The sequence below is a fragment of the Rhinolophus ferrumequinum genome, chromosome 12 (genome assembly GCF_004115265.2).
Source record: "Rhinolophus ferrumequinum isolate MPI-CBG mRhiFer1 chromosome 12, mRhiFer1_v1.p, whole genome shotgun sequence".
Taxonomy (NCBI): Eukaryota; Metazoa; Chordata; class Mammalia; order Chiroptera; family Rhinolophidae; genus Rhinolophus; species Rhinolophus ferrumequinum.
Window position 1 is genome coordinate 55,942,086 of NC_046295.1, and position 25,853 is coordinate 55,967,938.

General features: G+C 39.3%; 2 protein-coding genes across 5 annotated transcripts in view; one reads left to right on the forward strand and one right to left on the reverse strand.

Annotated features, from left to right (window-relative positions):
• Positions 1-7,377, forward strand: part of STX17 (syntaxin 17) — a 62,618-nt gene extending 55,241 nt beyond the window's left edge. For all 4 annotated transcript variants that reach the window (XM_033122607.1, XM_033122605.1, XM_033122606.1 and 1 more), the window contains exon 8: positions 466-7,377. In XM_033122607.1, the coding sequence (XP_032978498.1) occupies positions 466-705 (240 nt within the window). In that variant the 3' untranslated portion in view covers positions 706-7,377. The remainder of the gene's footprint in view (positions 1-465) is intronic.
• Positions 7,378-13,948: 6,571 nt separating this feature from the next.
• Positions 13,949-25,853, reverse strand: part of ERP44 (endoplasmic reticulum protein 44) — a 60,144-nt gene continuing 48,239 nt past the window's right edge. Inside the window, exons 11-12 of the mRNA XM_033123533.1 lie at positions 16,152-16,254; positions 13,949-14,183 (exon numbers count right to left, since the gene is read on the reverse strand). Of these exons, the coding sequence (XP_032979424.1) occupies positions 14,082-14,183; positions 16,152-16,254 (205 nt within the window). The 3' untranslated portion in view covers positions 13,949-14,081. The remainder of the gene's footprint in view (positions 14,184-16,151; positions 16,255-25,853) is intronic.

Genomic DNA, 25,853 nt, shown 5'->3' on the forward strand with positions numbered 1-25,853 from the left:
TGAGAGGAGTGGAGAGGGTTGCCAGAATCCAGTAGGGTCACAAGTCTGAGGACGTGACAGCATGGGTGGAGTGGGACAATCTATTCTCCATAGAATGTTGCTTTTATTTAACCCCAGGTACAGAGCACAGAATAATCTCTGTGCAACATAAAAGCTTTGGGGGTATCTGTGGCTGCTAAAACTGTTTAAACCAGCTAGATAGTTAGTAGATGGATTGTTTTGCAAGTAAAATCAATTTGTCGCAGTCCACTCTTTGTAGCCCATTTCTCTAAATTCTGAGATCCGGAGTAGTTGTAGTACCCGTGCAATGCTTTCTGTCCCCCTGCCCCTGAATACAGTCTCTAAGGTTAATTATGTACCAAGAGTTAAAGAGGCATTGCCAGAAGGAATGAGAGAAAAATGCACATCACCACAGGCAGATCTTCTCAACTCAATTTCTAAATTGAATTTTTTTTGTTTTTACAGGCTGCAAAATACAAGCTGGCAGCTCTGCCTGTGGCAGGTGCACTCATCGGAGGCGTGGTGGGAGGGCCGATCGGCCTCCTTGCAGGCTTCAAAGTGGCAGGAATTGCAGCTGCACTTGGTGGTGGGGTGTTGGGCTTCACAGGTGGAAAACTGATACAAAGAAAGAAACAGAAAATGATGGAGAAGATCACTTCCAGCTGTCCAGATCTTCCCAACCAAACTGACAAAAAATGCAGTTAAAAACCAAATTTCAGGATTGTTGGTGCCAACACGTCCATCCTAATGAGGACCTTCGCTGCTGGTGGACACTCAGTCAGCATTGGAACGTGCTTGTATCCAGCTAGTGACGATAGATGCAAGTGGGATGGAACTGGGATAAGTGGAGACATGTTGTCGTTTGCTGGGGTGTTAATGGACATGTTAAAAATGGGCCTGGGCGGAGGGTGTATGACCTTTGTCAGGTGAAGTTGAAAGACTGGAAAGGGAGCAGATTTTCTGCCTGGAAATGTGCAAATTGAACCCATGAACTCCGATAAGGATAGGAGATGTGTGGTGGACATGTTAGGTTATGGAAGAATAGTTCCTTTCCTAACCTGACTTGGAGACCCTAAGGCTTCGCATATTATTCATATGCTTATCTGTCTCCTAAATGTAGGAGAGTATTTAGGCCTGCTAGCAAAGAAAAGTTCAAGAGCTTTTCTTATCAAATAGGGAAATCAGGATCTGCTGAGGGGCACAGTGAACTCGGTCATGGAGTCCGTTTGGTGAACCCTATTGCAGTTCAACCCATCTATATTTTCTGGTGAAAGAAACTCATAGTGTAAGAAAGTGGAAAGAAAGGCCCAACTTCTCTTTCGAGTGTCTTAATTTGTGACACTGACTCCTTCTCTGACCCTTTCCTCCGCCTCTCTTTAAATAAAGACTCTCAAGTGGTAGGAGACAACATTTCTAAGGCAATCACTAAGCTTGCTCTGTCAGCCTGTGTCTTAATGCCTCAAAGATCTAGTACCCTCTGCCTTCCTTCCCATGTAATTTTGAAAAGTTCTCTGAGTTGTGGGGTGAATTTTACCCATATATAATGAGAGCTTTTCTCATAATCTGCTTTTTTGTGTTGTCTCCCATCTCTATTCATCCTTTCCTGTAACTTCTATGAAGAAAGAGAGAGATCTCCAAATATTTCCAACATTGTTAGACTTGGAGCCAAAAAATAAGCGGGGGAGGGGAACATCACATCATTTCTTGGGGCATCTTCCAATTTCAAGGAGCTGATATACCTGCCACGTGGGGACTCTCTGACCCCAAGTCTTTCCACCAGCTCTTGGTGAAGCTAAGAACCAGCTTTCTGGCTCACTTCTGTTACTGCCACCCTTTCCCCCAGGCTTTGCCATCTCCCCTGCTGTCCTTCACATTACACAGCTGCTATGTCTTCCCAGGAATGGCATCCGTGCTTGCCTTTTCTCACATTCAAGATGGTGATGCACAAAGCCTGGTGCCAAGACTTGGTCCTGAGGAAGGATTCGTGGTGCTAATCCCAACACTTGACGCTGACAGTAAGCATGCAACAGCCCGGCCAAATTATCCAAATAGCAAGAAGTTTTTAAATTTAGAAAAAAAAAGAATTTAAGATTCCAGGTAGCCTTGTCCTGTACCCCAGCTCATTGGAAATAGGAAGGAACCACCTGTTGCCTTATTGTTTTTCTCTGAAGATAGAGGACTGGGTACCTGTACCACGTCAGGTGTGAGTTTTCTCTGCTCAGGAGCCAGATTAATCGGACAGTTGAATGGTTTATCACTTCTCTTTTGCTGCTTACTCTTAATAACTTTTATTGATTGCTACCTTTTACTTCAGTGTCTAATCTAAAGAGACCTTTCTCTTTCATGCTTTTTGACTCTCACCAATGAATTCCAAAGAGAAAAAGCACCATTTCTTACCGTCATTAAATAACTAGAAAATATCAAGTCTTGTATTGCTATGAACTGTGTCTTTGATGTAATATCAAGAAGGAAGTACTCTGAATAAGTGTCAGATTCTGATCCAGTATTTGATATTGTAAGGTTGGGATCATTCCTTTTGAACCCCACCTTTTTCATTCTCTGATCCTTGCTGTCCCTTTAGCACAGGGTGTTCAAACCAGAACAAGGATCAGAATCACCTGGGGTGCATATTTAAAACAAGAGTCCTAAACTTCAGTCCCACAGACGATGCTAATAATGACTAGTCTGGCCTGGTCAGCTAAAATTATAAATTGAAGATATAGTTACATCAAGATTCAGATGTACCACTGAATTCTGTACTTACTGGTATTCTACCTTCAGCACGTCCCATTCTTCATCACAGCATATGATTCCCACTCTGCCAACCCCAAACTGGCTGTGCTTTTTAGCCCATGATCTTAATACAACCGGGGAGTCAGGCTGGTTTTACATCAGGATCTGAAGGAGAGACGAAGCCTATACTTGAAGCTCATGTTTTGTTTGGGGATCTCATTTTTACTGAGGCAGTGTGGGCTATGACTGTATGTGCTCCTACAGGCCTTTGATTTTTATTACTCAACAGGATTAGAATATTACTCTAGCAGTCTTCATGATTAGGCAAGTTACAGTTCTTTAAAGAAGTTTTATCATTTAAAATTATTTAGAAATTGTATCTAATTTTCCCATTCTGGAACCTAATAGCCAACTTTTTGTAGAAATTTCTAGAAGTGTTTAATCAACTATAAATGATATACCTGTAATCTACAAAGTGGTTAGGAGCATAAATTAATCAATATGACACAGAAACCAATCTTAAAATTGAATTTAATGCCCTACAATATCAGATAAAATTCATCTCTATGATTCATGTTTTTTACTGCAACAAGTTAAAAGGTAAGGAACACTTTGAATGAGTTCTTCAAGTTTATAGGGGCTCATTTGCGTAAAGGCAGAACTACTAAACTCTTTGGGTATAATAATCTGTACAGTTGTACAGCAGAGACAAACTTTTTGGTCTAACCCACAGTAAAAAATGCACTTCCATCAAAACTCAGCATATCCATAATGGAACAATACTTACCATTATGTACAGTGCACTTTTCTTTTTATCTTTTCAGTTTTTAAAATATGCTGGTTGCAACCTAATTCAATTGATTTCATAATCTTGAGACCCTTAGTTTGAAAATAAAACAAAACACCCTTATAGGAGAACTGCTTCTCATTGAATATCTTCTGTTTACCAGGCACTTCACTAGACATTATACAGATAAGGACACTGAGTCTCAAAAAAGTTAAGTAATTTGCAGAAGGTTGTTCAGCTACCCATGGGGGAAGCAGAGATGTTAACTAGGTCTGTTGAACTGCAAAAACTCCCGTTACTCTCATGCTGCTTCTGTATATAAAATTGAGGTGGGCCGTTCATGCTATTTCATCCCAATACCCACATACTCGGTAAGGCAGGCTTCCTTTGAAATTACACGTGCCATTGGTTTGCTTTTTTTTTTTTCAATCTTTCCTGAAAGTTTTTTATGGGGGCCAATGCAGAAGCACATGAGTGCTTAGACTCTAAAATGAAAAGTGTTTCTAGCCCACCCACGCATCCTACAAATTTCCTTATGTTCATGGATTATAGGCATCACTTACTCAGTGCTTTTTATATTTAATTAAAAAATAAACTTTTGAAAGACAAATCTATCATAACTCATAGAATCAGGTGATTATTATCCTTTCAAATGGTACCCTTCGGAAGCCTGGCGCTTCCTGTGATGACGCTTCTATTACTTAGAACATTTTTGAAACTTTTCTTGTGGAATTGCCTCCAAAGACATTTTGCAAACCACGTTAAAAAAAAAGCCATCTCAGTGTTTATTAGTCAGATATGACCTCTCCTCTCTTCCTTCCTCAGTTTTGCTTTTCTCCTGCTGGCTTTGCTCTTCTACGGCTTATGCTGAAGCCAGTGACCTAAGGATGCCCAGAAAGGGGGCACGCTGGCAGAGTTGCTGGAGCAAGAACTGCTAGGTTATACTGAAGCCGAGCGCTGTAGAAAGAGAATACCACAAGTCCCAAAACCCTGTGTGAGCTGCCTGCCTGCCCGTAAGTGCCATAAGTAGTTTGCACAGTAGTAAGGACTGAATACTGGTAATATCAATCACCGGAGGTTGAGGAAACCTGAAATATAAAAATATAGTGTACATTTTTCTCCATTGAAAGTACCAAGCCATTGAAACAAAGCCAAGCCATACTGTGTGTCAACTTTAAGACTGAAAGGTCTTTTTTAGGGTCCCCTCTGCCCTTCATTGCTGCCATATGAAATCTTTGGGAAGGATGACGAAAAGCCTGGGGAAAGGTTCTCCTGTGAAATGGGACATTTTCTTCTCTTGTAACAAAGTATAATGTGGTTGTGGCTCTCAGGTACTTACAAATGTTAGACAATGTTCTTAAGTAGTCAGAGGCGTAAAAAAACGTAGAGGTACTTCCCTGATAGCCTAAATTCATGTGAACAGTTCGGGTTCCATTTGTATTTTTGTTAACACTTCATTTTGTTTCTAACAGGTGGTTCTCGCTATTTATATTCATTAATTTGACACCATTTTACAGAGAAACTTCTTGGGTATTATAAACAGTCAGTGGTAAAAGATCCATATATTATTATCCACATCACTAGCCTCAAAAATTATTTACTGTGGGAGACAAGAAATATATATGTGCTATATTAACTAAAGAAATAAATTGAAAGGAAAGTGTCAAAGGCAAATGATTTGCCCAAGATCAAAGCTAGTTAACATAAAAGCTAGCAGTATAACCATGCTCTAAAGGGAGAAAAAAAAACCCTCCAAGTAATTTAACTGAGTTCTTGTTACACCATATCAAGTTGCCTGCTGGTCTGAAAGACCAGCCGCAACATTCTCAGTCAGGCAATAGCTACAGTAGAAAGAGAATCGGATGGGGAGTCAGGAAATCAGAGTTCTAGTTTTCGCTTTGTCTCCTGTGGTTAAGTTTTTTCTCAGGGGTGGCTGCCTTCTTGCATTCCAGCCAGGGGTTCCCCACCTATTCTTTATGTCTGGCCTCTCCCCGGGTCCTGTCCATTCTGCTCTGTCAGTGGCATCAATTTCTAAGTATATTCATGGCCATCATTCTAGTAAAGGACTTTATTACCTCATGCCTTCTACCTCATCTTCCCGGACTTGAAGCCATTCCTCACTCACTGCCAGAGGAAGGAAATATTTTCAGTGCTTCCCATGAATACCCGACCAAGTTCACATCCCTTAGGTTGGCATTCTGGCCCCAGACTTACCTGTTCAGATCCACAACTCATCATCTGACAGTGCCATTAAGAATCAGACATGCGCCACAAAGAGGACTTTAAGGGTTCTCTATGGTGAAAGTACAAACTGGTGATACGCTAAGTTTACATTTTTCCAGACTAAAATAATTTCTGTACTATCACATTTTATGAAAATAGTCAGCTGAGATTTGTTTAAGCTCTTGAACAAGACTAAAAGTTGTTTCCTAAGGAAAAGAAATCTTTTCTCCCCCAGAAGAAATTACATTCAATATCTTATCCCCCAAAAGAATGTCACCTGTGCATCTGATAGCCAAAGCATGAGAATTTTTCTTCAACAGCATGGGTACTCCAGCTTTGAATGGACCACTGTCCAGCTCCTGTGAGAAACTTGACTAATGAATATTTGAGAAAAACAAGAGTACATGTTATCCATACGTTCTCAAGTACCTGAGATTTTCTTGTATTGTTAATCACCGAAACAATACTTACCTGGGCTGCATTAATTAAACCCCCTAAAGATATTTTCCATTTTATTATTAAACCCTTGTTGTTAGCAAGGGTCAGCAGAAGAAAAGGCCCAATGGCGAGAATTTCTAAATATTTTGTAAAGCTTACTGAATTTGTTTATTATGTTGTTGAGTGGTGCTTGCATAAGGAAACATGCAATAAATTCACTCATTCAACATTTAGCTGAGTACCTGTTGTGTACTGGGCCATACATAGAAAAATATTAAACCCATAGAATCTACCTTTGTCAACCATTCAGGCTAATGAATTCAGATGCCTACAGCATGTAAGTGACAATAAAACATGGTAAGTACCCTAACAGAGGAATGAGCCAAGACATAGAGGGCACAGAGAATGGAGAGACCAGCTCTGCCTGGAGAAGTCGGGGAAGACTTTGTAGAACATGTAGTATTTGAGCAGTTCCCTAAAGACGAATGTGCCTCACCGAAGCAGGGTTGTGGGCTTTCAAGGGGCGGAGGAATCGAACGTACAAAAGGCTCCAGACATGAAAGCACAGTGTGCTTAGAGAAGACCAAGAAATTCAACGTGAGTGATGAGGCTGGTCAGATGGATATACAGACCAGGGTAGAGATTTTGTTTAAAAGCTGAATGTATTGCTTTGTATCACATCAAACTGTTATAACCCTCTGGAGTTCTTCATTTTGCCTTTGTTGCCAGGGAAGTTCGTAATAAACTTCACATTTGCCTGGGTTCTTGGTGTGTTTGGCATATTTGCTTTTCTTTCCCACACATAAATGATTTGTGCTTCCTTGCCTCTGCTCTGAGAATCCCAGCTTAATATCGAACGCTTGCTTTCTTCCTGTCCTTCTATTCATTCCATAAATATTTATTGAAAACCCACAGAGAAAATAGTCATGAAATTTACTGCTTAGTGTCCAAGACCTTCAGGTTCCAGTTTTCCATCTCTACACGAGTATTTCTTGTCCATGGCAATTCAGTGGCTCCCATTTTCCTTAGTGCGTAATTTTGCAGTGTCTTACAACTTCATAGCTGTAAAACTCTTTCATTTGTGGTGGTGTGGTCTCCCCAAGTAGACTGTAGTGTCTTTGAGGGCAGGGTCTGTATCATCTGCTTCTTGGAGTATTTCGTCGAATGAAGTACAGTGATAAGGGAAGAGAAACCACACTCCCCCTACTGACTCCCAGAGGTCACAGTATGTGTGTTCTGCCTTCTTTCAGCGAGATGTATTGAAATGTGAAAACATGTTCTAAGTCATATCAAACCTTTGCTCAGTACTCACTTTTGTAGATTAGCATAAGAATGAATGATGCAACAGAAGAAATCGGGAAAACATCTCAAGAACTTGGAAGTCTGAATTGAAAATTTCAGAATTTGGAGGTAAACATGCTTCTCTTTTTTCAATTAAAAGTCACGACTTGGAAAAGAGGATATAGGACCTGAGTCACTGAAGAAATGGTGTGGAAAAATTGGGTTTACCTTCTCACCATAGGATTGGAGTGGTCAAATAGGGACCCAAGTTGGATATAATCTGATGGCTTAGTATTGAAACACCAGCAGCAGCAGGAACTTAAGTGCTCCGTCAGGCAAGCAGATGGGAAGTAGGCAAGGGCCGGGCTGAAGCTAAGAGGTAGGCATCTGACAGGAGTTGAACCAAGGTCTCTGATACTCAGGTTCATGGATTTACTATTCCCACTAAACCACCTCTCAGTGACTTGATAGGAATGAAAAGGAATCAAGTGCTCAGCACTTACTAATTCTCCACAGACGTCAGTTCCCTTTCTTTCCTTTCTAGGTTTTATTGTTCATAACAAACGGCTGCCTCTTAACTGGGTTATGGTGGGGATCAACAACTCAGGACTTCCTCAGCCTTCCCCGCCTTGCGTCCCCCTGCCTGCACTGACCCCTTGCCTATCTTACAGGAAGATGAAAAGAATTAGGACGTGTGAAGTGCCTAGCATGGAGCCTGGCTCATAGGAACTGTACAAATGTTAGTTACTACTGTTCTTATTGCAGTTGTTACTACCATTCTTTTTTCCTGAAGTTTAAAGCAAAGGCACATTGTATCATGCAACTGCAAAAATAGTGTTAGGGAGACATCTAAAATGAGTGAAGCCTTGATAAAAATACGAAGAATTCTTAAAATGACTTTTAAAAAGGCTTAGTTATTAAGAAGGTGCTATAACGACAGATGTCTGGTAGAAATTAAATCTTTTTCATCTCTGTTAAGAATGATATTCAAACACGAAAATGTGTAAGATCTGGTTAGGAGGAGGGTGAGCCTAACATCCCAGTTTTTCTGGAACAGTTTTAATTTACATCTGTTGTCCTGGTGAAATTATTACTAATGTCCCTTTTTACTCTTAAGTGTCCTGGTCTGCATGAAAAAAAATGACATGGTCACCCTAGTTATAAGGGCAATGAAAATAAGTGTGAAGGTATCCCCCTCAACCCCCCAAAAAGCACCTGTGTTTTAAAATAATTCATCATATCTAGGCTCAGGTAAGAAAATATCCTAAGGTCAGTGAGAACTATTAGGTTGATTGTAAAATACTACCAGTAATCTTTCAAGAACCAGGAAACAGAAAAGGTGCCAGAACACTGAGCTTGGGCAAAAGTTTAAAATTTAAAGGGTGAAGTTGGATTCCAGAAGCCACACACCAAAGAATTTACCTTCTAACCCTAGAAAATGTCTGAAATGAACTATTAAACAATGCTTTAAATCAGGAAGCCGTGCTCATTATGAAGACACGGATAATTGTCAATTATGAAGAACTAACTGGTCAGTCAGAACAAATGCCGTTCCATGTACCTGACTGAAGACACAGCAGGAGCTCTAGTCCCCATCTTGGCCGGTGGTCAGGGCAGGAGAACAGTCACAGTATCTGGCTTCCACGATGGATCCGCTCTTACCTGGTCAGGTTTACACTTGGCATCAAGAGAGTGAGCAGGTTCCTCCCTGGGACCCCCACCCCCACCCCCTCAACTGGCAAAATATACAAGACACAGCACAGAGAGGCAAGTACGTGATCTTCTACCTGACGACCCAGAATTGAGAGAAACAACAGGGCAGCAACACCTAACAATGCTTTGCTGGAACAGTAAGCTAACAGAGAATAGTGACAGCTTCTTCTCCTGTAATTCCCCTGGAGGGGAGAAGGAACCTGATGTGTTGGAGAAAAGAAAGCTCTTTCTGTTCCTAGCCAAGAAACCACTTCCGGTAGGAAGGCTCCCGACTCCCAGGCCACACATATACCTCCTTGCTCCTGTGTTAACACACAGCGTAGCTCCTATAAGGTTGTTACCTTTGCCCCATCTGTTTTGCTCCTTCACTCATCTTTCAGCCCTATGATGACAGGCAGTCTCTTGTTCACTGTTGCATCTTTAGCCTGGCAACAGTAAAGAACTAATACTTGCTGAATGGTAAATGTGTTTTATAAACCACAGAATGTATTTTGTCAACTCACTATAGTCTGTCATTCCCCAAGGCTGAATGACTAAGCCAGGGGTCAGATCTACCTCACGGAAAACGTAGTGTTCATAGGAGTTCCAGCATCTCTGCAGGACTCTACCCAAGAGAGCACTTGAGTGTCATTCTGACAGTTATGTATCTTTGGGTGAGTATAAGATTTTAATCTATTCTAGACTAAAATTTAGGACCCCATAGCCAATTTAGGATATAGGATTAAAGATAACTAGACGTCAGGTAACTGGGATTGACAGATGAGCCGGTAGGGTCCATTCCAGTTATGATGCCTTCTTGTCCTTTATTCATTCCTTCATATGTTTATTATGTCACTAGGCTTTTTTTCCCATCAGATTTAGTGTTCTAGGTTGCTAAGAATACAAATATAGAGGAGTTCCTGCTTCCAGGGCATTTGCATGGTGTTAAGGAAAAGGGATACATGTACTTCCAACTTTGTATTAGACCGGGAACTCTACAACACAAAGTGCTGTGGAACCACAGGGGTGAGGGTTGTCCTGGGCATTGAAGGATGGATAGAAGGAATTTCGTAGGCAAGGTAGGGGAGAGGGTTGGAAAGGGGTTTTAAATAAGCCATTTCTAAGCTGCAGTGTTCCCCTTCTAGTGATTCAAAAGCCTGCTGTCTGTGGGCAGGCCAGCCCTTCCCCTGGGTATTCTGCAAGAGGGAGCTCTGACACTTCACCTGAAAGCTAGGTTTGCATTATCAGCACATGGATTCATATAGTTTCTCATTCCAATTCAAGTACAATTAAATGATTTAAAAAACTTTAAACCGGAAAAGCTTGTGACTCTGGTCATATGTATTGAGTAAAATCTTCACAGTATGGTACTATTTATGACAAACTGAATTAGTAAAAAGTCTCAAATATACAAATATTTTATAAATATAGTTTTATTACTTGGAAATACATACAAAAATTCAAACAGCTAAAAAACAGTTGCCAAGCAGAGGTCCTACCCAACCTGTTTTAATGAACACATAAAACAGTTATAATCAACATAAAACAACTTAACTCCTGAAACAACTTATTGTCCTCAGGGTCTTTAAATATTGGACTTAAAAATTGATTTTGTTTTACTCTTTACACCCATTTAAATCTTTCCCCCGAATATAGACTACTAACATTTCAGTTGGGTTCATATTTTCATTTAGAAAAATAGGTAGCTATTTCCTATAATTATTTTGAAGTCTTCTGTCATTCTTCATGGTTTCTCAGATTCCCAACAGATGCAAACAGAGAAAGCATTTGCAACTTCCAGCTCTCTAGAGAACTGACGTTTGGGTCTAAGAGCCCTGAAATTACTAAAAGGGGTAAGATTTTTACTTCTCATTTTTGCAGTTTTGTCAGTCATTTTATTTTTGTCCAGCCAGACTACATCTCCTTGAGAGAGAAAAAATAAAAGTTGTTTTTCTGCTTTTCCTGATTATTAATCCATTATACTGCTTTATCCATTATTTTTGGTTTTTTAAATGCCTTCTTGGCAATTTGAGTGTAATTTTAAGTTCATTCTGCAAATTTAAGTTCATTCTGAGCTTTAACATTTCAAACAGTTCTATGTTTCAATCTTCTTTTTGGCCTTTTCCATGCGTTTTTCCTTCTTTTGTACATGGTTTTTTGACCACTTGACTTCATCAGAGAGCTCTTATGAGATGCTTTAGACGCCCACTCTCTAAATGTTCAGAAGTTCATCTAAAGAAAGTTTTCATCCTGTTATGGCCTCCCTCACTACTGGAACAATGTTTGAAAAACTGGAAAGGGTAGCAGGTTGACAAGCAGAAGGGCCCGCTTCTCATTTTGGTTTTGCACTCAACTGTGTTCTTCAGTCTAGTCTTTCATCCCCTTCTCTTCACAGCTGAGGAGCCTGATGCCTAGAGTAGACTGGAACACTTCCTTCCACCTGGAATAGTCTCTGACTCATGGTTCAGAGGGAAGAAGTCTAACTTGTGAGTTCTAGATTTCTGGAAGTTCTCTTTACACATCCAGCTGGTGGCAAAGCCCTATGATCGACATCTTTGCCACGTCTCGTATCTGTTTTCTCTATCTCTGCTGTCACTGTCTTAGTTCTGGCTGTTCTCTCTCCTCTGCTGGACTCATTGTTATACCCAGACCTGCTGCCATCGTCTTCTTTCTCAAACTTAAATACGAACATACTTCTCTGCTTAAAACCTGTTGATGGATCTCTGCTGCCTACAACATACAGTACAAACCCCTTAGCTTGGTGTACAAGGCCCTGCAGAATCGGCTCTCATTTCCCTAGCCACAGGCCACTTCCCCACGCTCCACACATCTGCTCTATGACAAAAACTTATTTTCTGTCATGCATTTTGCTGTTTTACATTTACGCTTGTTAATGACTTTTTATAAAATTGGGCAGATTCCTGATGAGTGCCAAGTCCTTCAGGTGTACAAAAACTACCCAAGGTCATTTTGCATCTCATTCATTCAATAAACATTTGATGATGACTCTAGAATTGCTAGAAACTGGACATACAGACGTAAGATTCAGTATCCTTGCCCTCTATGGCTTCAGTCGAGAGACGACACTTATAGTGGCAAGTGGCACTAAGTCCCAACACGCATGAATACTAAATAATGCATCTCAAACCCACTCACTGTTGTAACAGCCACTCACTCATCTTAGATCACACGGAACATGTGCTCCTTGAGCCCTTTCTCATATTAACTGCTCTCAAGCCAGCACTTCGCAACCCAGTACTTGCGTCTTATCTTTTATTATTTTGGAAAGACAATTACAGGGTTACAAATTTATTCCAGTTAATTGCATGTGCTGCTTTTGGTTTTGTGTACTATCTTGTTGAATGTTTGTGAATTTTCATTCTGGCCACCTCAGATTTGGTCCTGAAGACATCTCTGATTTCAAAGTTACTGATTACAAGCAATGAAGATCCAACCTTTAGGCAACTCTGTCCTGCTGTTCTAGTTAATTTGGTGAAATATACTAAACATGCCCCTTATCACATTAACAAATTTATTATTCTAAATCAAACGATGGATAAGTCATGCATAACTAAGACTTCTAGGCTGATTTTTAAAAAGAACAATCATTAAATATCCATTATAAATATTCACTTTATTTTGAAAGAATTGGAAGATGTTACATATATTACATACTACATATAATGGCACATGTCAGCCTTTTAAGCTTAAAAATAATCTTTCCCCAAACTGGGATCGACAGACTCCAAATATAAAATGACTCTTGGCCTATAGCACCAACCCAAGCCCAGAGGAAAGCCAATTTTGAACGTGTCTGTCCTCTGGCATTGGGCTTCCTGATAGGATACCGAGGTTTTTGTTCCCTCTGGTTTTTGTTCCCTGGCAGTATTGAGGCCTGGTACAGGGACCCATGTGACTGTACCCTGCAGGCCTGAGAAATCAGAGAATCTGAAGGGGGCAGGGTCCTCTGACAATTTCACAATGGAAAGAAATTAAAAACCTATGTGCCTACTGTCTTTGTTTTTGATCTATACAACTATAACAAGAGTACAAGATAGAAGGAGCTTAGAATTACTGAAATACCATTTGTCTGCTGTTTTTTCTCTTTGGAAATGGAAGTATCACGATAGGAGGAGCCTTAAAAGCCATCTAGTTCAACACTGGTAACCTGCTCCACGAGTAATTTCCTCTCCCAGGTTTAGGTATAATTCAGAACTTTAAATGCCATCCATATGCCACTTTGTTAGAAAAACACATAGAAATTTAATAACGCCTTTCATTTTCTTTTCCTTAATTCATAAGGACAGTTCCTGCCAAATGTTCTGGCTTATGGCTCTCCTCCTCTTCATAGTATTTTTAAGTTACACATTAAGAATCCAAAAACACCCCTATGGAATTTTCATAAGCAATATCCAACCAGTCAGTAAAACACAGCACACAGTGTGAAAATTTTAATTTATTCCCCTCCCAAGTATCCAGAATACGTACCCCCTTAGCTTTGAGAAACGTGATAATGAAAATACCAACAGAATTGATCATATGTAAAGAGCAGAAAGGAAAGCACACAGTACACAGGAAAAACCCCTAAGTCCGCCTAACCTAATAGTAGTGCAAGTTAATGGGATGCTTCTGGCAATGTCACCTTTCACTTGATTCATACAAATTTTACAGGACAGACTGAAAGCAAAGAGAGGCCTCTGATTTTTGTGTGTTTTTTTTTTCAACCCTAGCCAATTTTTAAAAAAGAGGCTGTATTAAATGACAATGCATTTTGAGTCAGGGGAGGAAAAAAAATTAAAAACCCGAAACTTCTTTCAGTTTATTCAAAATAAAAATACACATAGAATTATGAAAATATAGGTTTACTATTTCCACCACGTAAGTTGACGCTGCTGTTTGAAAGGCTTTCAAATTGTTTTTCAAGTTTTTAAAGCTCATCTCGATCCCTCAATAAAGTGTACCTATATTCGCTGGGTGCTAGTTTCTGGAAGGAGCTCTCTGGTGGACTGCTTGCTACATCTTGGACTTCCTACAAGAGAGAATAAAACATTTTTATATCAACATATATTATGGAGTTATAATGTTTTAATAAGAGTATTAGATGAATGGTAGTTGCCCTGTAATTATTTCCTTAATCATCAATAAAAGATAGCTATTATGTGCCAAAGACAACAGTTAACATTTGAAATCTTGCTTTCCTCATTTCATATGCCCTTCCTCAGATTCTCCAGGGCAGGGCTGCCACCGAGCTATTAACTGTGGGCCCATTGACAGTTTCTGAGGTGTAGTGGAAGGAAACAAAGCACCTGACACCTGGGTGTTTTCCTAGAATATTCTGTAGAGGCAGCACAACCCTTGATAATAAGTCGGCCCAAACCCGTCCCTCTTACAAATGACTGCTAAGAGAATTAAAGGCACCTTACTTTGCAGCTGGAATTCTTATTTAACAATTACTTGGATGCCTTATGTCAAAACTTAATTGACATAAGGAAGAAAACAAACACTTCAATACTGCAAGAAATTATTTTCTGCAGTTATTTTACTTGTGTACTAATAGCAGACAAAAATACACGGTGGAACTATAAGACTGACTTCCAAGAATTTCAAAGAAAAGGCAGTGTAGTCTATCCTTTATCTCCGCACTGTAAGCTCTTCAAGAGTAGTAAACACGATTGTCATTGTTTCAATATCCCCTGTAGTTAACACAGGCACATAGTGCATATATTATATCATACACCTAATGGCACATTCCCATTATAATGGTAAATAAAGTGTCTACAAACTTCCTATATAACTTTGTCATGTTCCATTTTCCCCAATGCATATTTTTATTTTTTGTTGAGATATAGATTTGGTTTAATTTAGCTGAAATAATGTTACTTTGAAACAAACGTATTTAGTACCATTTAGTACACAAAGATGAATAAGTAAAATACAAGGAGTTCAACTGTCTAATGGAGAAGTTGAAACAAATCAGGATAATACAATAATGGTAAGCTACATCTTTCCCTAATCTGGTAAAATACTATGCAGGCCCACTTTTCTGAAGAAAATAATCAGCTGTGAATTACTGCCAACAAAAGGTTTGCCTGCTTCTCTAGTTGCTTAACTATCAAAGAAAAATCTGACCTCAGATTTTAAGGGAAAAATCTGTCATCAGATTCCTAAAGGGAACTCTTGACTCTCAACTTAATTTGTTTCAAAGTAAAGAAAAATTCACTTAATTTTTATTTTTCTTTTATATGTGGAGTTTCTTTGGGCAAAATAGTGGATTGAAGTTCTGGGCATATGAAATAAAAGAGAGTTTGGTATATATCATCTTCCTTCTCATTATAGTTGTAATAGACATGATATAAATCAATAATGTATCAAAATGCAAATTTAGGGGTGTTTAACAAAGCAGGAACATAGAAATTACTTGTAACAAGTTACATGGTAGAAATAGCAAAATTCTCAAGTTAAAAAAATATATATATACAAAGCAAATACAAAATGTCAATCACTCGAAATCTCAAATGGAAAGCTGCGTGAAACCATAAGCTTTCAGCATTATGAGTACTGTACTGGGGAGGGCTCTTAGGATGGGTTAGCCAGAATACCAAATCATCTTTTTCTTCATAGTGTGGTCAGTCTCCGAGCTACAGGGAACGGTGTGAACAAGGAATGGAATCCACTGATTTCTTCACTGATCTACCTGCTTCCATTTCCTACCTCCTATTCTATTTGAAGCCAATTGTATTTAACCCATAGTTAAGCCATATCCACAAAAGGCATACTCAGACCAAAAACCTATATTGTAACATTCTTGCAACTTTTCTGAAGGAATGAAATTTAAAATTTTTTAAAAGAAACATAATTTGCATATTATCTAGAGTCTGTTCAGAATTTCTTTACAAAGACATTCAGGAGCAGAAACTCAAGCCTGTGTAAGAGCTTTAGATCCTCTTCAAGACTAACTGAACAAGGAAAAAAGTTCCCATTGGGAAAAGAGTCCTACCTGTCCTGGGGCTGTATCGGTTGGGTCAGGACCGTGATGGAATTCTCTGTGAAGTTTTCCAGAATGTAAGTCAATTACAAACTGCTTGAGTTTTCCAGGAATTCTGAAACCAAAGTCACATAAAAACTTAGCTTACACTGTTACTTCTATTTTACCAACTTCATAAAAAAATTTTTTTTTTTTTTTAAATTTTAACTGCAATACTATTTCAGGCCAGGTAACAAGTTGAACATTTTCACACAGTTGTAATCATGATATCCAGATACTCAGTTCTGTGTTCTAATTCTTGCATTTGTTTCATAGAAATTTTTCTATGCTTATCATTTTAACAGATGCATCAGAGTCAAGATGCTGTCCTAAAACTTACTTAACCATCCCTTATTGTTGGACATTTACATATTTTCCTTAATGTAAGTAACTAAAAAACCTTCTGTTCTGCAAAATCACACTAAAAGTAACAGGGCTCAAGGGAAAAACAGTGCGAACCATTTAAAACTCTGTGGCATTGTAAGCAGAGTCCAAGGAAGTACCTAGAACAGAAACAGCACCATTTAGCCCCAACCAGGACTGGCACCTGGGCCAACCTTAACCTGGAGTTTCCGAGTCCTCTTTTGAGATGCGGGTCCTTAGGTCCTTGAGGGCAGAACCAATTCTATCAAAGAATCTAAGGCAGCAGATAGCTTTTTCATGTTTTCTCCTAAACACAACTTCTTTAACCACACGGACAGCCTCACTGGATCGCTTAACACTGTGAAAAGCAAAAGTACCTCTCAAGGCCGAGAAACTGTCTTTTTTTTTTTTTTTTTTTTTTTTTGAGGTCTTCATATACCACTAAGCCATCCTCTTTAATGGTGAAAAAGCTTTCTTTGATAGCTTCAAAACATTCTGAGGAAAACAGCATATCAATCAACACAAGTCATTTTATATTAACATCATTCCTCTAATTACTAATCAGGGTATAAGCAAATTTGCAGTACAGACATGCACTGTAGCAAAACAGACCATTATAAAGCTAAGGAGATTTATATACAGCAGGTCCTTGAATAACGTTTCATTATAATGTGAAAGAGGGGGGAAAAAATTGATTCCGGGCCTTTTCTCTGCATCTCTACACGGGTCTTCTCTGGGTACGTCCATTTCCTCTCACATCCAAAAGATGTGCAGGTGAGGTGAATGGGTGTACCTCAATTGTCCCCGAGTGGTGTGGGTGTGGGTGTGACGGCCCTGTGATGGACGGGCGTCCTATGCAGGATTGGGTCCCACCCTTCACCCTGAGCTGCCAGGATAGGCTCTGGCCAACCGTGACCCTGAATTGGAATACGCAGGTTGGAAAATCATTATCTTGTTTTCATTAATCATTCTTAAATGTATGTACAGCTCACATTTATTTCAATGTTTAATATTGGAAGTGTTCTGGGTCTTCATTTAGAAGTTTGGTGATGTTCTTGAGACCAGAAATATGCCATGAGAACTTAATGTGTTTCTATTCATTAGCCTGTGGTAAAACTGTATTCATTACACATCGTTTTGCTTCAAGTTTCAGTTTCCAAGAAGCTATTCAATGCCATTAAGTGAGGACCTACCTGTAACAGCCTTTTTTCTTTGTATTTGAGTTATAATCAACAAAGTAGTGGGTTAAAGAATAAGAACTTTTAACAAAGTATGGGCAAATTATGCCCACAAAACATCAATTTTTGCTGCTACTTGTCTACCTGTTTATTCTTTGAAGTCTTGCCAGCATGTTTTTTATTATTAAAATTTGCTAACTTGGTAAGTAAAAGACAGCTGCATTTTAATTTCCATTTCTTCAGAAACTGAGCATTTTTCCATTGTTTTAATTTATATTTCTGCTCAGATAATTTGTCTTCTACTGAGTTTTGATGCTTTTAAATTTTATTATACATGTTTAAATAGAAACCCTTTGTTTTTCATATCTACTACAAGAATTAAAATCCAGGTTGACAAACACTTTCATTCCGTCAGTAAAATTGACTGACTTTTTAAATCATTATTTTTTGGTAGCGAAGAATAGCTGGCTCATGTTAATATTACCAGTTTTTCTTTTCATCCTCTCCTGAGGTCCTGCAAGTGCTGTTTCTTCCCTTCAATAACTCCCACTGAGATGTACCAACCAATAACTTCACTGTACGCCCATTGTGGCTCCCCACTAGCTCCAATGCAACAGAGAACAGTAGGTGCCAAATGCACAGTTTCCAAATACAAATGACTGTCAGGTAGCTGTATTGACAGAATGCCTCTGAAAGGTTCTCTGGTGCTGAAGAAAATGCACATGCACCAGAGATAAACAATGAAAGGAGATCAATTCAAATTTAATCTGACATCATCTACTGTCACCCACAGCAAAGTGCTAAACTAGAACCAGTCAATTCAAAGAATTGCAAATAGTCTATAATGTTTAAGATAAAGCCCCTGTTAGTTTGTTATTTTATAAGGTCCAAAGATGATCGCAACCAACACAATGTGAATTGCTTCTGCTCGTCAAGAAATAATTTATAGTTAAATCTTAAATGCAACAAATTCATAGACGACACTCAAACCACATTTTTCCCTAATGTGATTTTTATCCCCTTGGTCGACAGATGAGAAGAGAGGAGGAATTGTGAGCAAAAGGCAAGGACATGGGAGACAGGACAAACCTGACCTGATGTGGTAGAGAAACAGATCACAAAAGAGGTCGTATCCAGCTGCGGCCAGAAACTATCATTATTAAGTAGCAGTTGGTGAATCAACAATGTATTGTCAAGGAAACAGACAACATGGTAATCTAATGAGAAAGAAAATAAATGGACCTTTGCCATAATAAATTCGATTGTATTTTCACACTTTAGGTTATAATTTTTCTAATTAGAACACCTAGGTATTTCTCTGCCATCCTCCAAACACTGTTTGTTTACAATCTTTATTTTTAGGTGATGCAAAATTTAGACACAGCGAAATGCACAAATGTTAAGTATATCATTAAACGAGCTTTGAGAAATGCATACATGGTGAGAAGTATTTTTATTATTTTAAAAAATGTACATACAGAATTCACTTTTTTAGGTCAGTTTTGAGTTTTAAAATATGCATGTAAGCATCTTGTTACCACCTCCGGAAATGGTGTAGGGATGCAGAACAATTCCTACACCCTTTTTTAAAGTCAGACCCTCTACCTACCCCTAACTCTTGCCAACCACTGATCTGTATTGTTCCTATAATTTGTCTCTTCCAGAATGTCATGTACATGGAATAATACAGTATGTAATCATGAGACTGGCTTCTTTTATTTAGCATTTGAGACTCATCTATCCTGTTGCATGTATCCAAATGTGTGTTCCTTTATTTATTGCTGAATAATATTCCATTCAATGGATATACCACAATGAGTTTATCCATGCACCCACTGAAGGACATTAGGGTTCTTTTAAGATTTTGGGAATTCTGAACAATACTACTACTACAAATCCTTGTGCACAGGTTTATGTGTGAACATAAGTTTATTTCTCTAGGAAAACTACTGGGTTAAAGGGAGGTATATGTTTAACTTTTTAAGAAACTTCCAAATTGTTTTCTAGAGTGGCTGTATAATTTTGCAATCCCATCAGTAATGCATGAGAGTTTTGGTTGCTCCATATCCTCAAGAACACCTGGTATTATCAGTATTTTAATTTAGCCATTCGAAAAGATGTAGAATGGGATCTCACTGTGGTTTTATTAGGTTGGTGCAAAGTTAACTGAGGTTTAAAAGGTTAAAAATAATTGAAAAAACTGCGATTACTTTTGCACCAATGTAATAATCTGCATTTCTCTAATGACTAGTGATATTTGAGCACCTTTTCATGTTCTTATTTGCCATTCATATATCTTCCTTACATTCTAATAGTATCTTTTGCAGAGCAGAAGTTTTTAATTTGATGAAGGACAATTTATTAATTTTTTCTTTTACGGATGGTGCTTTTGGTGGTCTATCTAAGAACTCTGTATAACCCCCGATCATGAAGGGGGTACATTTACTTCTAAGTGTTTTGTAGTTTTACCTTTCACATTTTGGTCTAGAATCTGAGTTAAATTTATAGGAATTCTTTTTTTGGTACATGGATGTTCAGGTGGTTCAGTACCATTTCTTGAAAAGATTATCCTTCTTCATTGAATTGTCTTATCAGATAGTATGAGTCCTCCAAGTTTCTTTTTCAGCACTGTTTTGGTTATCTTAGTTTTACTTTTCCAAATAAATTTTAGAATCAGCTTGTCTATACAATAAATCTAGTGGAGATTTTGATGAGATTGCATTAAATCTATCGATCAATTTGGGGAGAATTGATAACAGTATTGAGTCTTCTAATCCAGGAATACAGTACGTTTCTTCATTCATTTTGGTCGTCTTTGATTTCTTTAGTAAGGGTTTTGTAGTTTTCAGCAATAGACTTTGCACATATTTTGTTAAATTTATTCCTAGGTAGTTTCTTTCCCCCTTTATAAATGATACTTTAACAGCTTGTTGGTTTCCAATTAGAAATAAAAGTGTATAGAAATAACTGTTAAAAAGTTGAACTTGTATCTTGCTAAAATCACTTATTAGTTCTGGAAGCTTTTTCGTAAATTTGGGAATTTCTGCATACACAATTATGATCTATAAAAAAAGACAGTTCCTTTCCAGTCTGAACACCTTTGTTTTATTTATATTCTTGTCTTATTGTGCTTGATAGGGCTTCCAGTATCATACTAAATAGAACTGGTGATAGTGGACATCTTTATCAAAAACAGTGAAACACTTAGTAATAAATTTAGCCAAGGAGGTAAAATATTTGTACACTGAAAACTATAAAACACTTATGAAAGAAGACACAGATAATTGGAAAGATACCCTGTACTCAGGGATTGGAAGAATGTTGTTAAAATGTGCATACTACCAAAAGCAACCTACAGATTCAATGCAATCTCTATCAAAATTCCAATGACACTTTTCACAGAAATAGAAAAAACAATCCTGAAATTCATATGGAACCACAAAGGACCCTGAAAGCCAAAGCAATCTTGAGCAGGAAGAACAAAAATGGAGGCATCACACTACCTGGTTTCAAAATATACTACAAAGCTACTGTAGTATTCAAAACAGTATGGTACTGGCATAAAAATAGATAGACAAATGGAACAGAATAGACAGCCCAGAAGTAAATCCACATATTCTTAGTCAACTAATCTTCAACAAAGGTGCCAAGAATACACAATAGGGAAAGGATAGTTTTTTAAATAAACGGTGCTGGGAAAACTGGACATCCATATACAAAAGAATGAAACTACACCTTTATCCCACACCACATACAAAAGCAACTCGAAATGGATTAAAGACTTAAATGTGAGACCTGAAATTGTAAAACTCCTAATTTTCAGTGATTCAGTGATTTGGGACAAATTACCTAGAGCCCAGAATTGGGGAGCTCATTAGTGTTAGACTAGCCTGTCCCGTTTTACTAGGAGTAAACTGAAACCTGTCCTGCTTTTCCCCAGTCACTGGGGCTCCTGTGGCAGCTGAGAAAAGAACTCTTCAGCAAACGTACAGGTGGCAGGGTGTTTGCTGGCCAGTTTTTTAGAAGGTAAGTTTTCCCTGAACGTCCTTCACCGGCCTTTATACCATACCCTGTTCTTTATTCTCTTCTCTCAGGGCCATAGAGCATTTCCCAGGTGTTCTTAGATGCCGAAATTACTCCCCCGATTCTTTTCCTACCTCAACATAAACTCTATTCCTTTCCATCTGTCAAGAAACCAATGTGGTCAAGCTATAGGAAAAAAATTAAGGATTCATAGATCTGTGATTTAGTTTCAGGTACTAGTAAGTACTCTCTCTTCAAACATCTTTCACTTTCACACTTACACTGCTTTCCATATGTATTGAAAACGTAATTGCTTTTGGTATAAAATTATGAGCTTGGACTTTGGATTTAGTATACTCTGACATGAATCCTAGCACTGCCACTAATCAGCTCTATGGCCTTGCTGGCTGTGTTGCCTCCCTAAGACTCAGTTCCTCTGAAAAGGAAGAGGCAAGCAGAACACTGGTGGCACCCCACCCCACCCTAAAAGCCTACCTCTGGCACGGAGGAGCGTGGACCTTAAATCTGCTTTCGCTCTCCTTACCACAACCATACTTCCTCCATTTGACCCCAGAAATGCTGAGTTACTAAGTCATAGTAATTATAGTAATTTATGGAAACTGCTTATCATTTAAGCCTTAATTGCCATGCAGCACAATTACAATTATGCAAGCCATTAAATGTGTCAGATTCACTTTGCTGCATGTTTTATTTGATTTTTAACACTAACATCTATTTACATAGGCTCAGTTTGCAGTTCACACAGCATGTGCCTCCTTACAATTAAAAAAATATTAGTGGGAACAGTGCCTAGGAGGTGAAATCAGGTACCTAAGAGAGAAATTAAAGAAGTAATTTGTTTCAAAGAGCTTCAAATACAGTCACTTCTGTTATCTTCCTCCCAACTGACGGGACTAAACACTTGCGGGGTGGGAGAGAAATAGTTCCCACTTCCAGATTTCTTTGGAGAATCCTATTGGCTCAGTTTCTTTTTGCATGAGGGCATAAATAGAACACTGCCGGCTGGTAAGATTAGCTTTTCTTGGGCCAGTAAAGTACAGCTGCAGAGCATGGGCACGGGGTCGCATGATAAAGAATACTACCCCTGTTAGTCTGGGTTCTCGGACAGACACCAAAATGGGATTAGACGTGTTAGCGTGTTTTAAATCTGACTTCAGAACTGGAGGAGAAAACTGAAGGTAGCCAAGATGGAATTCCTCACAGGTTTCCCTTGATGTGTAACACAACATTCCAAGGACCAAAAGCCAAAGTTGGGCATATAGTTTGGTTGCCAATGAATAAACCTAACCCTTTAGTGAGCATTCTGGTGATTTCCACTCATCTGAGACTTTATAAGTAGGGCTGTAAATTTCCAGTGAAAGAGAAGAGGTATGTAAACCCGCCCAGATTTCTCCACTACTAGAGGTAGAGAAATGTGCTGACACCAGTTCATGGAAAGGACCCACGAGTCAGGCAGCACTGTGATTCCACGTCCAGTTGCTCCCCCAGGAAGCCCGTGCAGGGAGCCCCGCCACTAGGGCAACTACCACCCCTCTCTCTCCTAAGAAATTCGTCCTTTTAGCTTGAACTTGCAGCCTCAGGAAGCAAGCCTATGAAGGAGCGACAAGAACAGGACCCCCAACAGCGAAGTCGGACACTTCCATCTAGCCCCACCGTCAAAGCCCACGCACTTGCTAAGGGACTAAATGAGTCCCGATGTTGAAGTCAACGCCGGGCCAGTCGGGAGGTGTGGATCTCTAAGGCAGGTTTCTGGGCACAGGCACCCTTCCTTTTAAGTCCAGCACAGTCCTCCTGCCCCGCAAGGACCCCTCGCCCCCCCACTCACAGCACACGTTCTTGCTTCCTTAGCCATAGTTAAAACGAGACTCGGGCAGGAAACTCCGCGGTCTTGGCTGCTGTCACTAGCGCCAGTCCCTACACACCATACTCTCCCCTCCTCTTCCTCACTAGAGAGGAAGGAGGGTACTTCCTTTCCTTTGCTTCTCATTCCCTCTGTGCTCCTATGGCTTTGCTTTATCAAGCAGCCTCTTTTTCCCCTATCTTTTCAATAACTCCTCACTCCATCTGATTTTGCCCCACAAGAATTTAATCATTAATTTCTTGTACCCTCCAGGGGGAAAAAAAGAAACGCTAAAACACTAAAACTATTTCATCCTTTGTCTCTCTGGAGCTATCCCCCTATTTTTCTTTCCCTTTAGAAGCTAGCTTCTTGCAAGAATTTTCACGTCAATTCTTCATTTCCTCACCAAATAGTCACTCTTCAACTCTTTGCAGATACAGTTTTTTGCTTGTTTTTTAATTTTGGGTTTTGTTTTCCTTTGGTCAAATCTAACAGATGCTTCATCCTTTTCTTCTGCTGAGCATTCCCTCCTGATAGAAATTCTCCTCCCTCGATTGCCATATTACTCTTTTCTGGGTTTTTTTTCCCCTTCTTTAATTCCTCCTTCTCCTCAGCCTTTTACACATTTTTTCTTGTGAGTTCCCCTTAAATGTTGCTACTCATCAGGGTTCCATTCTCATCCCCGTTCTAGGTCATCTCATCTGTTTCTATAACTTCAGCTATATCCTTATGTGTTCAAGACCCGGCCCCTATCTCAACTCACTGCTGAATCCCAGAGCCATGTAAACTTGCTACTGGACACTCCTCTCTGTAGCCTACAGGCACCTCAAATTCAGTATGTCAAGAAAGGGAACTCATTACATTTAGCACAAGGCTGCTCCTCTAGTGAGCTCCCCATTGCAGTTAATGACAACACAACCAAGTTAGGAGCCCAAGTCAGATTCCTGGCCATCACGGCTGGCGTCCCCTCCCCCATTTACTAAGCTACTGAGTCTTCCTATTCCACCTACAAAATGTCTCAAAAATCCTGCTGCTCTCTAGCTCTAGTGCTACTGCCAGAATTTACTTAGGTAATTCATTTATTCTAGAATCATCTATTGGTTATCTATCTTCAACTCTTTCCTGGGTTGCTGAACCGTCTCCAAGATTCTATTCTGACCCCCTCTAGTCTAGTCTCCAGTTTGCATCCTGAAGTGACCTTTAAAAAACAATCCCCTCATGAAAACCCTTCATTGGCTCTTCCTAGTTTTCAAGATATCAAACTTCCTCGACACAGGACATGAGGGCGTTCATGAGCCCTCATCCCTCTGCGGCCCCCTCCCGTCCACTCACATTCAGCCAGCAGTCTCTGTACTTGATGCTGCCACTGTGCCCTTTCTCCAAGCCCTGTCTCCTTCTCGCCTCCAGACACACTTCTGCAGAGCTTTAGGACGTACCACAGGCATCAACATCTCCCAAAAGAGGTCTCTCAGGGACCTCTTTGCTGAATTCTGTCAGAGTACTTACTACATCACAAAACAAGTGCCTGTTACCCTGCGTGTTTCCTTTCTCTACGTGGTTGTGAGTTCTCTGAGGGCAGGGACCTAATCTTAGTATACTTTAAACCATTGGTCTATATGCAGTGACTGTCAGATAGAAGACCTGGGTGAATACTTAATGAGTTCGTAGCTAAATGGTATTCTTTTGAGTGCACGTAAAGTTAAAAACAACTCATGTCTGTTAGTACTCTATGGGTTACAACACAACCATCAGCTCTCATTAATTTTCATTACAATGACATTAGGAAGGTTGTACCGTCAACCACACTTTGAGTGTAAAGTACAAGAACAGACGTTGAAGGACTTGCTAGGGCAGGACTCAGCTCTAGGCCTCCTCTATGTTAGGACTGAACATCTACTAACCAACCACAGCTCTACTGAAATCGGACTTCAGGTCATCCTCTCACTGTGCCATGTCATCTTTGGACATAAAAAAGAGTATTTAAATGAATAGGAGGACAAAAAGGTCTAATTTGAATGAATACTAGTATTGCTTAAATTTTCACATATGAAGAAACATCTCCTTTTTTTACCACTGTATTTAACATCACAGAAATTGATAAAAATGTACAATCTGCGGTAGTTACAGGTGTATATGTTTATTAATACTATGCATAGATGAGGATAGTCAGAAAGCTTTCCTGTTCTTGCAGAGGTCTAGAGCCGCATGCCCTGAGAAATGCGCAGTCAGGGCCATCTTCCGGGCTATAAA